The 13,410-nt window shown below is 36.3% G+C and overlaps 1 protein-coding gene across 2 annotated transcripts in view; it reads left to right on the plus strand.

The window, feature by feature from the left end:
- The window catches only part of ZNF529 (zinc finger protein 529), a 38,193-nt gene extending 26,893 nt beyond the window's left edge, over positions 1-11,300 (plus strand). For both annotated transcript variants that reach the window (XM_086691024.1, XM_086691025.1), the window contains 3 exons: positions 4,588-4,681; positions 5,599-5,725; positions 9,438-11,300. In XM_086691024.1, the coding sequence (XP_086547150.1) occupies positions 4,628-4,681; positions 5,599-5,725; positions 9,438-10,852 (1,596 nt within the window). In that variant the 5' untranslated portion in view covers positions 4,588-4,627 and the 3' untranslated portion in view covers positions 10,853-11,300. The remainder of the gene's footprint in view (positions 1-4,587; positions 4,682-5,598; positions 5,726-9,437) is intronic.
- The last annotated feature ends 2,110 nt before the right edge of the window (positions 11,301-13,410 follow it).

Below are 13,410 nucleotides of genomic sequence, written 5' to 3' on the forward strand. Positions count from 1 at the left end.
TTTCTTACAGGGTTGGTTTAGTAGTCATGAACTCTTAATTTTTGTTTGTCTGGGAAACTTTTTATCTCTCCTTCTGTTTTGAATGACAGCCTTGGTGGATAAAGAATTCTTGGCTGCATATTTTATGATTCAGCACAATGAATATATCCTGCCACTCCTTTCTGGTCTGCGAAGTTACTGTGGATAGGTCTGCTACAAACCTGATCTGTCTTCCCTTCCCTTGTAAGTTGAGGACTTTTTTCCCTTGCTGCTTTCATGATTCTTTCCTTGCCTGAGTATTTTGTGAATTTGACTATGATATGCCTTGTTGACAGTTGGTTTTTGTTGAATCAAATGGGAGTCCTCTGTGCTTCCTGGATTTTGATATCTGTGTCTTTCCCCAGGTTGGGAAAGTTTTCCGCTAGGATTTGCTCACATAACCCTTCTACCCCCTTCTTCTCTCTTCATCTTCTGGGACTCCTATGATTCTGATGTTGTTCCTTTTTAATGAGTCATCGATTTCTCTAATTCTTAAATTGTGCTCTTTTGCCTTAGTCTCCCTCTTTCTTTCTGCTTCATTAGTCTCCATAAGTTCGTCCTCTATATTGCAGATTTGCTGCTCTGCCTTATCCATCCTTGCCATTGTGGCATTCATTCGAGATTGCAGCTCAGTTATAACATTTTTTATTTCGTCCTGACTAGCTTTTATTTCTTTTATCTCTGCAGAAAGGGATTCTAATCTATTTTCAACCCCAGCTAGTATTCTTATTATTGCGATTCTAAATTCTGGTTCAGACATCTTCCTTGTATCTGTGTTAAGTCCCTGGCTGTTATTTCTTCCTGCTCTTTCTTTTGGGGTGAATTCCTGCATTTCATCATTTTGAAGGAAGAAAAAGAATAAGGGGAAAAATATTAAATTAAAAATATTAAAAGCAACACACAAAAAATCAAATAAATTATGCTATGATCTTAGGTCTGTTTTGGTCTGCTTGTTGAAAGGTGCTTGACAGATTAGAGAAAGAAGGGAAAGACAAGAAAAAAAAGAAAAAAGAAAAGGAAAATGTTTGAAAATTTGAAAAATGAATACAATGAAATGTAATATGAAATGATATAAGTAAAATAAAATTTGAAAAATTTACAAAAGTAAATATAGTAGAAAAAATTAAAGAAAAATGTTAATAAAAATTGACAATAAAAATAAGTTTCTTTCTGTATTCACAAAAAGAAAAAAAAGTTGAATAGATGGACCAGCGAACAGACTGAAATACGATTGAAATTACATCATTTTGCCCTAGAAGTCAAACTATGAAGCACTTTATAGTCTGTAAACTGAGCAGGCGGAGAGACTTGTGGTGTTCCTTAAGAGCGAGGTTGGTCCAGTTGGGCAGGGCTTAGTGTAATGGCTCCGTTCTCCACTAGATGGCACTGCTTAGCTTACTGGGGTGGATTGTTTTGGCACTTAGAGGTGTGTATGCACATGCGCAGGAGAGGTGAAGATGGCACCACCCAGATACCCACTCTCTAGTATCGGAACACTGTTCTCCCTGATCAGCAATTGTGCTCCCATCCTTTGTCTTCACCTTCCATCCACTCCCTAGTTCTACATTGTCCATGACCAAGGTGTCAGGTTGCCAGGCTGTACCTCCCCCTCTGCGTTTTTTCTCAGTTGTGGCTGTGTTTCTCCTCACTTCTGAGAGACTGCGGCTTTGACCTGCGCAGACCTTCTGGGGGAGGGTCTCACCAAGTAATGGCCAGGTGCCAGTCGCACCCGGGAACGTTTGTGGGACCATGCTGCTGCTGATGCCCAGAGACTGTGGCTGGGTGCCAGCCCATCCCAGAAAAAGTTCACATGATCTTGTAGCAGCGTTTCAGGGATATGGAAAATCACAACACACATCTGGCACCAGGCTTCACCCTTAACGTCCTTGTTCCAGCACCAGTGAATGTGGTTGTTCTCTGGTTCAGGTTGTGCAGATTGTTGTGTTATTTCTCAAATCAGTTTTTACGTGTGCAAGATGGTTTAGTGTTGATATGGCTGTATTTCACGGATACGAAATGCAAAAAAAACTTCCATATTGTTCTGCCATCTTGGCCCCTCCCAAATTATACTTTTATATATTGTAGGCCTAATAAAACATGTTATTTCATATAGTTGATATTTAAATCAGTTAACTAAGAGAGAAAAATATACATGTATACTGTCTTTGTTTATCAAATAATTACCTTTCCTGGTACTCTTTATGTTTTCTTTTTAAAAAAATTTTGTTTTTAAATGTTCATTTATTTTTGAGAGAGAGAGGAGAGAGGGAGCATGAGCTGGGGATGGGCAGAGAAAGGGCAGACACAGAATCTAAAGCAGGCTCCAGGCTCTGAGCTGAGCCTGATGCGAGGCTCAAACTCCCAAACTGTGAGATCATGACCTGAGCTGAAACTGGACACTTAACCTACTGAGCCACCCAGTCACCTCTCTTTATCTTTTCATGTGGATATATATTACTGCCTCGAATCATTTGCTTTCTGCTTGAAGAACTCCCTTCAGTATTAAGATAGGTCTGCTAGCAATTAATTCTCCCAGTTTCTATTTCATCTTCATTTTCAAAAAATAGTTTTGCTTATTATAGCATTCCTGGTTGAAGTTTTTGAGTCTTGGTTTACATTCTGGTCTCTGTTATTTCTGAGGAGAGGTCATTAATTATTCTTACTGGGGCTCACTTGTAAGTAACAACTCATTTTCTTCTTGCTGCTTTCATATTTTTCTTTCAGCGGGCACCTGGCTGGCTCAGTCGGTACATCGAGGGGGGCTCTTGTCTCAGGGTCATGAGTTCAAATGCCACATTGGGCCTAGAGCTGACTTAAAAAACAAAACAGAACAACAACAAAACAACAACCAAACAAATTTCTCTTTCACATTTCACCGTTTTTACCATGTTGTGTCTATTTGTAGATCTCTGTGCCTTGATCCTGCTGGGTGTGTTGAGCTTCCTGGATGTAAAAAATATAACTTTGAGAACTTTTCATTGTTATTGGACGATGTTAAAATGATCCTTTTCTCTCTTCTCATACACCCATTATATATGTAGGTATGCTTGCATCCAGGTTTTCTAAGTCTCTTTTTCATTTGTTTTTCCTGTTAGACTGCACAATATCTTTTAAGTTTGCCAGTATTTTCTTCTGCCAGTTTAAATCTAATATTGAGTTGCTCTAGTGAAATTTTCATTTCATATTACAATACTTTTCAAGTGTAGGATTCCCATGTGGTATTAAATAGCTTTTCTTTATTGATATTGATGTGACACCGTGACCATACCTTTATGTAAGTATAGGTTCTTTTGTTTATCTGAATATATTTATGGCTACTTTGAAGTCTTTGTTAAATTTGGTGTTCTTGCAGGCAGTTTCTGTTTTGTTGATGGGCCATTTTCCTATTACTTTGGACTTTTTCTTTATTTATAGAAAGTAGAAATTATAGATAATTGTAACATATCTGGTATTTTTGTCTGTTTCCCCTACTAGTGCTCCCCACCACCAGACTTGTTATTTGCTTGTTTTCTTTAGTGACTAGCTAGTTTAAGTGCAATCTGTCTTCCCCCAGCCCACACTGAAAATCTGTGATATTGCTCCTTTAGGGTACAGCCTTGATTATTACCACAGTCACCTTTGGATGACAGTGGTTTCCACAGGTCTATCTTTTGAGTATCTCCCAGCCGTTAAGTTGCAGAAATCATGATTTCTGCTTTCAACAATGCTGTGAAGTATATATTGCTTCACAGACCAATGTAATCAAGTCAGTATCTGGGATTTGTTCTGACAAAACGAACAGCTCTGTAAGTGTCTAATTCTTTCTGGGAAACTAGCCAGCCTATAGTTCATATATCTCCAGTGAATCTTTCAATCTTCTCCTAATAGTCTTTTAGTAAAACCTCACTGTTTTTGAGAATGTCCTTAGGCTTGAACTTTTCTACAGTTACAAATGAGGTCATTTCCTATGGAGACACATATGGAACTCTCTTGTCTGTGGCCAGCTTCTCCCTCTGGACAAAATCACCAAGCCACAGACCTTGTCCTTGGGTTAGGGACAGTGGCATGCTTCTCTCTGTCACACTTCTGCTTTTAGGAGCTGGGTGCTTTGTAGGTGGGGAGAGGGTGAGTGCAGCAGCCAGAGGTTTCAGTTTGCCAAGATCTGTTGGCATGGAAATCCTACCCCAAGATTCAAGACAGACAACTGGAACCCCAGTATTCTCACCAGGGCCACACCCAAGGTACATATTACATTTTGTGTTTGGAACCAAACAGAAGAAAATCTATGTCCCTTAGCTGCATTTCCCTGAGCAATGGGTAGCTGAGGGCAGGATGAGAAATGTTGGTATCCTGCTCTTCCCAGGAAGACAGCCACCTGACTGGGAACACAGGTTGACAATTGGTGAGGAAGCCTGTGTCCTTGATTGTACCAATTTGGAATGGAGTATCTTTCTCACTAAGATGTGATGAACAAGGAAGGGTACAGGTTTGGTTCAGATACTGCAGACTCTCAGCTTATAAGTTTTGGTAGATTTTCCTGAACAAATGTTTCTTTATTTGCTATATATTTTTATATATAATTTTCATTAGTTTTGACAGGGAGCATGTCATCAGAGCTCCTCATGCTGTCATGGCAGAAATGGAATTCCCTGACCAATTCCTTACAGTTCTAAGCATGGACCATGTAAGTTGCTGAACCTGTCTCCTTTGTGAACATTTCCTTTTTCTGAATCTCCGTACCAAATAGGGCCTGCCCCACATTCCCATAGTTTTTCACTTTCTAGTGAGAGTTGGAATCAAACATAACAGTATAACTCGTGTGCCTATCTATTCTGCAAATAATTCTCAACACTCTTATTTGTTAAGTCTTTTGTTAACAGCAACTATAGAGTAGAAATGGAATACCTAGATGGAGGAATTTACCATACTTTTTCATATTCTTGGATAAAGATCAGATGTATCCATTTGATTACATATGGGAAAATTCTGTACTTCTGGAGACTGGAGTTTCCAGGTAGACTGGATTTGATTTTCACTGATCTCCATCATACATAGATGATTGTAGACTCCCAGAATTGAAGAACACCTTATCCATTGTAAATGTCTAAATACAATTAAGCCTGATATTTTTTTCACCAAGTAAGACTATTCTGTAGCCACTAAAAAGTACTTATTAAATGGTTTGTCATTAGAAGCAAAAGTTCTGATCATATCATGTTAAATAATACTTAACACAGTATTGAACTTAGGGCTGCAAGAAATTATAAATTAGTGTTCACATCCCATTTTCTAAGTTAGATACTTTTCCTTTACAGAGAAACAAGGATATAGAAACTCACCTTTATTAATTCATGCAGCTCATTTCCAGACATGCTTAACATGCTTATGGAATTAAGAAATTCCATAATATGCAGGAAGATATTCTCTGAGTCAAATAGATTCTTTAAAGATATGTAGATAGTCCTGTTTGGGAGCGCTAATTTCCTTACTCCCATACCATAACATTCTACCCACCCTTGCCTACTAGTTTACTAATCGGCTTACCATAATGCAATTCTTTTTCTCAAAAATATTTCATTTATATATGGTTTTTTGTTTCAGGAATTGGTGACTTTCAGGGATGTGGTCATCAGCTTCTCTCAAGAGGAATGGGAATATCTGGATTCGGCTCAGAGGGACTTATATTGGGATGTGATGATGGAGAACTATAGCAACTTGGTCTCACTGGGTAAATTTATCTGCTTCATATAATTTAGAATATGCTCTATTCTATCAGCTGCTCTATTCTATCATAGAGTTGCTTGTCAGTAAACCCAAGACTATCTTTTGAAAGAAAATGGGTACATCTCTTCTCTGTTTCCAAAGGCATGGGTTGAACATTGTGTTGGAGATGACACCTCCATGAAGCACATCCATCATTCTTCATGTTTGTATTCTCTCAGTCCCTTCATATTCCTACTTTCCCTGATACCCAGGGAGTTTATTTTGAATTTTAGAACACATATAGCATATCCTTTGAGAGAGCTGTTATACTGTGATTAAAGTCAGAATTGCTATAAATGCTTTGTTATCACACCTTCTTGAAGAACAGCTAAGAAACCATGTCCTGAGTCATTACAATTATTAGAAGAATCTGTGTAATTTATATGTTAGATGGATAAACAGAATTTATGTTCATTGCCTGCCATATGCATTATATTATACCTGTTTTGTGGTTGAAGAACTTTGCATTTAACATTGTCAATATTATAGCAAGGATCTTTTAATGTTTTAGAAAGCTACTTGTTTTCCTGTCAGATTACATAGTTCGTGCCATGTACCAAGCCCTATTCTAAGGAATTTTAATATATGGGCTCTTTTAATTTCTCAATAACCTGATGACATGAATAGTACTTGTATTATTTTGCTAAGACAAAGAGTATTCAGGCAGCCATCCCAAGGTTATACAGCTAATTAGTGTCAAAAGCAGGTAAATCCTTACTTTTTGTGTGACTAACAACCTCCATAGGTTTTAATATGTAATATAGTTGACCCTTCAACAACAGAGGTTTGAACTATGTTGGTGTACTTCTGTGTGAACTTTTTGATGAAGGTAATAGAATACTGTAAATGTATTTTCTCTTATGATTTTCTTAACATTTTCTTTATGAATACAGAATATAATACATATAATATATAAACTATCTGTTAGCTATTTGTTATTGGAAAGGCTTCCAGTCAATAGTAGGCTATTAATAGTTAAGTTTGGGAGGACTCAAAGTTATATGAGGATTTTTGATTGTGCAGGGCACGGGGGCCCTAACCCTGGTTTCACTGGTCAACTGCATTTTCAATGTGATCATTCTCTGAAAATTTTTTTAATTTCAATTACATTTCCACATTTGGTGGAATTTTCTTTCTTTCATTTTTTAATGTTTCTTTATTTTAGAGAGAGAGAGAGCGTGAGCAGGGAAGGGGCAGAGAGAGAGGGAAACACAGAATCCAAAGCAGGCTGTGGGCTCTGAGCTGTCAGCATGGAGCCCGACACAGGGCTTGAACTCACAAACTGTGAGATCGTGACCTGAGATGAAGTCAGACACTGAACCGGCTGAGCCACCCAGGTGCCCCACCGTTTCATTTCTAGGTAGAACTGCTTTTTGATTTACTGATACTGGCACTCATTTATGATTTTACTATCCTAATCCAATAATGACTGTATTATTATACCTTTGTTACATATAACATAATTCAGTCACAGAAAATTATTTCCGCCCTGTATTATGTAATGTTTATCATTCACTTTGGATTTTCCTCAGGTTATCCTCTCATCTGATTGCCAGTCTCCAGCCAATGTCCAACAGATCCTCTGTTACAAAGTGCCTTCCACTCTTGCCCACCTGTACCACCTTTTCCACATCATTCTGTTAGCTTATTCCCCTTTTCAGAATTGTATAAGCCTTATATGGTATGATATATACCTACTATAGTATCAAAAATATTCTGATACTGCCGTGCAGAATATAACATCGTTGGTTCTGAGTACAGGAAAATGGAAAGGAATACCTGGGAAAGAGCATGAAGGAAAACATTTAAATATAGATTAGGATTTCTGTAGGATAGATAAGTGATAGTGAAAAAACTAATGAAGGGGCACCTGGGTGGCTCAGTCTATTAGGCATCCAACTTCAGCTCGGGTCATGATCTCACGGTTTATGAGTTTAAGCCCCATGTCGGGCTCTGCGCTGTCAATGCAGAGCTTAGAGCCTGTTTTGGATTCTGTGTCTCCCTCTTTCTCTCTCTGCCCTCCCTCCCTTGCTCGTGCTCTGTCTCTCTCTCTCTCTAAGATAAACATTTAAAAAATTTGGAAAAAGCTAATGAAGAAAAGTAAATAAAATTCCTCATTTCTATTGACACATGAAGAATATCATCATTCTGCATAGCAGGGAATTAACAGCAGTGATGGAGACAGTGCAAGTAGAGTCAATTAGAAAACATTCATAAACACTGTGTGTGTGTGTGTGTCTAAATCACTACAGTACAATGTGAGGGTTAAAAGGCATGGAGACATACTAAAACTACTACATTATTCTTATACTTACATAATTATTATTTTTTAAATGCTTGTTTATTTATTTATTTATTTATTTTAAAAATTTTTTTTTTTCAACGTTTATTTATTTTTGGGACAGAGAGAGACAGAGCATGAACGGGGGAGGAGCAGAGAGAGAGGGAGACACAGAATCGGAAACAGGCTCCAGGCTCTGAGCCATCAGCCCAGAGCCTGACGCGGGGCTCGAACTCACGGACCGCGAGATCGTGACCTGGCTGAAGTCGGACGCTTAACCGACTGCGCCACCCAGGCGCCCCTGTTTATTTATTTTTGAGTGAGACAGCACAAGTTGGGGAGGAGCAGAGAGAGGGAAACACAAAATCCGAAGCAGGCTCCAGGCTCTGAGCTGTCAGCACAAAGCCCAACGTGGGGCCTGAACTCACAAGCTGTGAGATCATGACCTGAGCTGCAGTCAGATGTTTAATCAACTGAGCCACTCAGGTGCCCCATTACTTTGATGATCCAGTGTATTACCCAGTGGATATTTGTAATATTTCCTTTTTGTCTCATTTAGATTCCTTTCATCCAGTGATTTTATTTCCCTGTAATTTTCAGTGTGTATGTCCTTGGGGTTTGTTATTCAGTGGCATGTAATTACATGTAATGACATTCAGTGGCATTTGTCCTTTTGGAATTTAAGGAATAAGGTTAAACAATGTAACAGAAAATTACTGAATATAGAATTGAAAAAAATAATGTGAAGGCAAGCAACCAGATATTAGAACAGAAACATAAATATGAACTTACAATCAGTATATCCTTTCTAAGGATATTAACTTTTAGACCCAGACAGTGAAATGTGGGTGGTGTATAAAGAATGCATTTCTTGAGAAATGAAATATCCTGTGGGTGTAAATTTGGTTTGCTGTAAGAGGTGAAAAAAAGATTATGTGAAAGGGGATAATGGATTAAAATGAGATCTTACAAGCACCTTGTTATCCACTAAAGTATTTGGATTCTATTGTTTAAAAAAACATACAAAATTATTAGTATGTATAGACGATCAAATCATGATCCACATCAGCATTATCTCTATATGATAACTAGTTCTACATCTATTGATATTGGTCAGTTTATCTGGACTTGTTTCTGAACATTAGTACTTGACAAGCTTACTAGATGATGATCAACACCTACATGTCAGACACTGACTTAATCTGTTTCCCTTACCACAAACCTCACAATCTTATATTATGCTTTCATCATTCTCTGATCTTTCTTAAAACTTCATTACAATACTTTAATCATTCACTCGCATTGTTTATATTTACAATTTTTCTCCTCTGCATTGTATAAATGTTTCATTTTTATACCACATGAAAAAAATTATTTCTTTTCTCCTCTCTTTCAGATTTGGAGTCCAAGTATGACACAAAGTATTTATTTAATGGAAAGGACATTATTGAAAATAATGGTTTTCAGTGGAAAGTAACAGAAGGTAAATTCATTGGTTTGGAGAGCTCCATTTTCAGAAATGACTGGCAAAGCAAAAGCAAGACTGAAGTACAAAGACCTGAAGTGGGATATTTCAGCCAAATGAAAATCAGCTCTGAAAAAGTGCCAAATTATAAACATCATAAATCTCTTATATCACATCAGAGAATTCATGAAAGCAAGAAACCCTATGAATATAAGGAATATGAAAAGGTCCATAGCTGTGACTCAAGTTTTGATGAATGTGAGAGAATACATACTGGTGAGAAAACATATCAGTGTAATGCATATTGGAAAACCTTTGGAGATGACCCACATACCCTACAACTGAACATTCATACTGCTGTAAAACCTTGTAAATATATGGAATATAGGAATCCATTTAGTTTTTATGAAGACCTTAGTATACACCAGAAAATGCATGATGATCAGAAGTGCTATAAATGTAAGGAATTTAAAAGGACCATTAGAAGAGTTGAAGAAATAACTCCACTAAAAATAATTCATGATGGTGAGAAAGCCTATGAATGCACTTTCTGTGGGAAATCCTTTAGAGTGCATGCACAACTTGCTCGACACCAGAAAATCCATACTGATGAGAAACCTTACAAATGTATGGAATGTGGCAAGGACTTTAGATTCCATTCACAGCTAACTGAACATCAGAGAATTCATACTGGTGAGAAACCGTACAAATGTATACAATGTGAGAAGGTCTTTAGAATTAGTTCACAGCTTATTGAACATCAGCGAATTCATACAGGTGAGAAACCTTATGCATGTAAAGAATGTGGAAAAACGTTTGGGGTATGTAGAGAACTGGCTCGACATCAGAGAATTCATACTGGAAAGAAACCCTATGAATGCAAGGCATGTGGAAAAGTCTTTAGAAACAGTTCATCCCTGACTAGACATCAGAGAATTCATACTGGTGAGAAACCCTATAAATGTAAGGAATGTGGGAAAGCTTTTGGAGTAGGTAGTGAACTTACTCGACATCAGAGAATTCACAGTGGTCAGAAACCTTATGAATGTAAAGAGTGTGGAAAGTTCTTTAGACTTACGTCAGCACTTATTCAACATCAGAGGATTCACAGTGGTGAGAAACCTTATGAATGTAAGGTATGTGGGAAGGCTTTTAGACATAGTTCAGCCCTTACTGAACATCAGAGAATTCACACTGGAGAGAAACCTTATGAATGCAAAGCATGTGGGAAAGCCTTTAGACATAGTTCATCCTTTACAAAACATCAGAGAATTCATACTGGTAAGAAACCCTATGAATGTGAGGAATGCGGGAATGCCTTTAGTGTGGGTAAGCACCTTACGTGATATCAAAAAAATTATACTGGTAAGAAGTCTTTTGAATGAAAGACATGTACAAAAGTTTGGTTTCTGAGTTTCACTGGGAAAATTGATGCATTATAATAAGTAATCAAGGTGATTATGTTGCTCTTACTGCTTCCAGACTTTCTGGCCACTCTATCTAGTACAATCACTCAGTGGTGTATATACTTTGTTTTGTTAGATACTGCCAAATATTTCTCCTGTCAGTTAACCTTCTGAATATCCATTTAGGTAGGATGGTCCCTATTCATTTCTGATATATGTGGAAAATGTGTTTCATTAATTCTTAACTAGTTAAATTCACATGAATTTCTTTTCCAGGCATGTTTTGTTTACAATTACTTTTGGTGTTTGTGTTTCTGTTCTTTTGTCTATTCATTGTTTTTGGCTTATTAATTTGTAATATTCTTCAAATAAATCTTTTGCATTCTAATTTTTTGTTTGTTAATATAGTGTAATTTTCTTCCTCCAGAGAGTTAAAACTTCCAGTCAGATACTATGTGGTTTTAAAGTCTTGTGTCTGTGCATGGTATTTGTGTAAATTTATGTTTCATTTTCTATTCTTACTTTAGTAGGAGATGTGTAATCTCCTTTCCATTGTCATTAAATGATTGATTTCTTTTAAAATTTCTGTTTTGACATGACAGACTTGCCTAAATTCCTACCACAATACAATTCCTTTAGAAAAGCCTTTCTTTTTACCTCTAGACAGTACCAATGAGGATCCGAAGGGGCACTTTAAATATTTCATAAAATTTACTAAGCCAATCTTATCTGTCTCAGATTTATTAAAGGAGGGGAAAATCTACAACTATTGCAATGATTATAAACTTGGTAAACTCACCTTTAGAGGATTTAGAACTCTACTACTACCATGACTCCAACAGGGTTTGTGTATTTGTACTTTTTCTGTGTTGCCTTGCTGGGTTTTGGCAGCTTAACAATCAACAGAACTTTGATTTTATCAAGGAAAGGAAAAGTAAAAGAAGAAAGAAAGAAAATTAGTGACAGAGATTAAGTGTCCATCATCTCTTTTGTTAATCACAACAGTTGACTGGGTTATGCAAATAATGTTCATTATGAGCCACTGGTTATTAGATTTTTATAAGAATTTACCTATTGTTTCGATACATTTTTGTCACTATTATTCATTAGATTTTAATTTTTTAAATTGGTCTTCCCCAGAATTTCTGGACTCTTTAAAGTTTTGCATGACCAGCAATAGTAATTAAGCCATTTTCTTATGAGATATATTGGGCTATTTTCTTTAAATATTTCTAATTAGTGTTTTACTTAAATGAGCAGTTTTAGGGGTGCCTGGGTGGCTTAGTTGGTTACATGTCCAACTCTTGATCTCAGCTCAGGTCACGATCTCATGGTTCATGGGTTCAAGCCCCACGTCTGGCTCCTTGCTGAGAGTGCAGAGCCTGCTTGGGTTTCTGTCTTTCCCTTTCTGCTGCTCCCCTGCTCTCCCTCTCAAAATAAATAAATAAACTTTAAAAAATCTCAACTTTATAGAAAAAAATAAATTAGCAGTTTTAAAAAATATATACTTGGTAGATATTTCATATGCTATAAAATAAGACAAGGAGTCCCTGTTGTTATTCTTATTAGGATATGTACTATTTCGTATCTTTAAAATATTTCAACTCTATTATAATCATTAATAGTCCGTTCTACTTACTGAGCTATTATGTGACCACACTGCTGATTTGCTCTTTCATCTCATTTTACTTGGTTATTCTGAGTTCCAATCAATACTGATTAGTTTCTCTCTTGTTGGTGTAATACTCCAGAACTACTTGCCAATATACTCCTTTGCGTATTTTTATTTTATTATTTTTTTTTTGCTAGCTTGAACAATTAAAACAATAAGCTATCTAATCCTTATGTATACACTTAAATAACCATGTATCTTGGCATTTACTTTTCAAAATCATTAAAAATGAAAATTTAATAAATTAACATATCCTTATTATGCCTTCCTTATTTGTATTACAGCTATATTTTGGTCACATTCCATTAATGTTTTTCTTTGAACTTTGTAATGAACTCCTGTTATTTCACAGACTGCTAGTACAATAAACCATAAGGTAATTATTGCTATTAACTATTTTTTTGCTACTTCGTTTTGATGCTCATTCCTTTCCATATTCATTTTGTCCTTTATCTTTTCCACATCTTCCCTAGCCTACTTAGAAACTTGTTTTCCCCCCTAATAAGAGAGAATGTTCCAGACCTATCTTGTTTATTGCTCCAGTGAACCATGAAATATAATAGAATCCTTTTTTAAATTATTAAATTAATTATTAAATGAATGAATAATTAACAATATTAATGAATAATAATTATTAAATGAATTATTAAATGAATCAGGGAAATAGGAAATCACTGTAATAACAGTAATAATCATATACAAAATTCATTGATGGATACTAAAATTTGAAGGTGAAAATGTAAAGAGAAACAGGCCATTAAAATTATACCAACGAATCCCAAATACATAATTAAAAGGAGAAAACATTCCATATATTACCTTAACC

Source organism: Puma concolor, chromosome E2 (genome assembly GCF_028749965.1).
Source record: "Puma concolor isolate L17-30 chromosome E2, mPumCon1.1.hap2, whole genome shotgun sequence".
Classification (NCBI taxonomy): domain Eukaryota; kingdom Metazoa; phylum Chordata; class Mammalia; order Carnivora; family Felidae; genus Puma; species Puma concolor.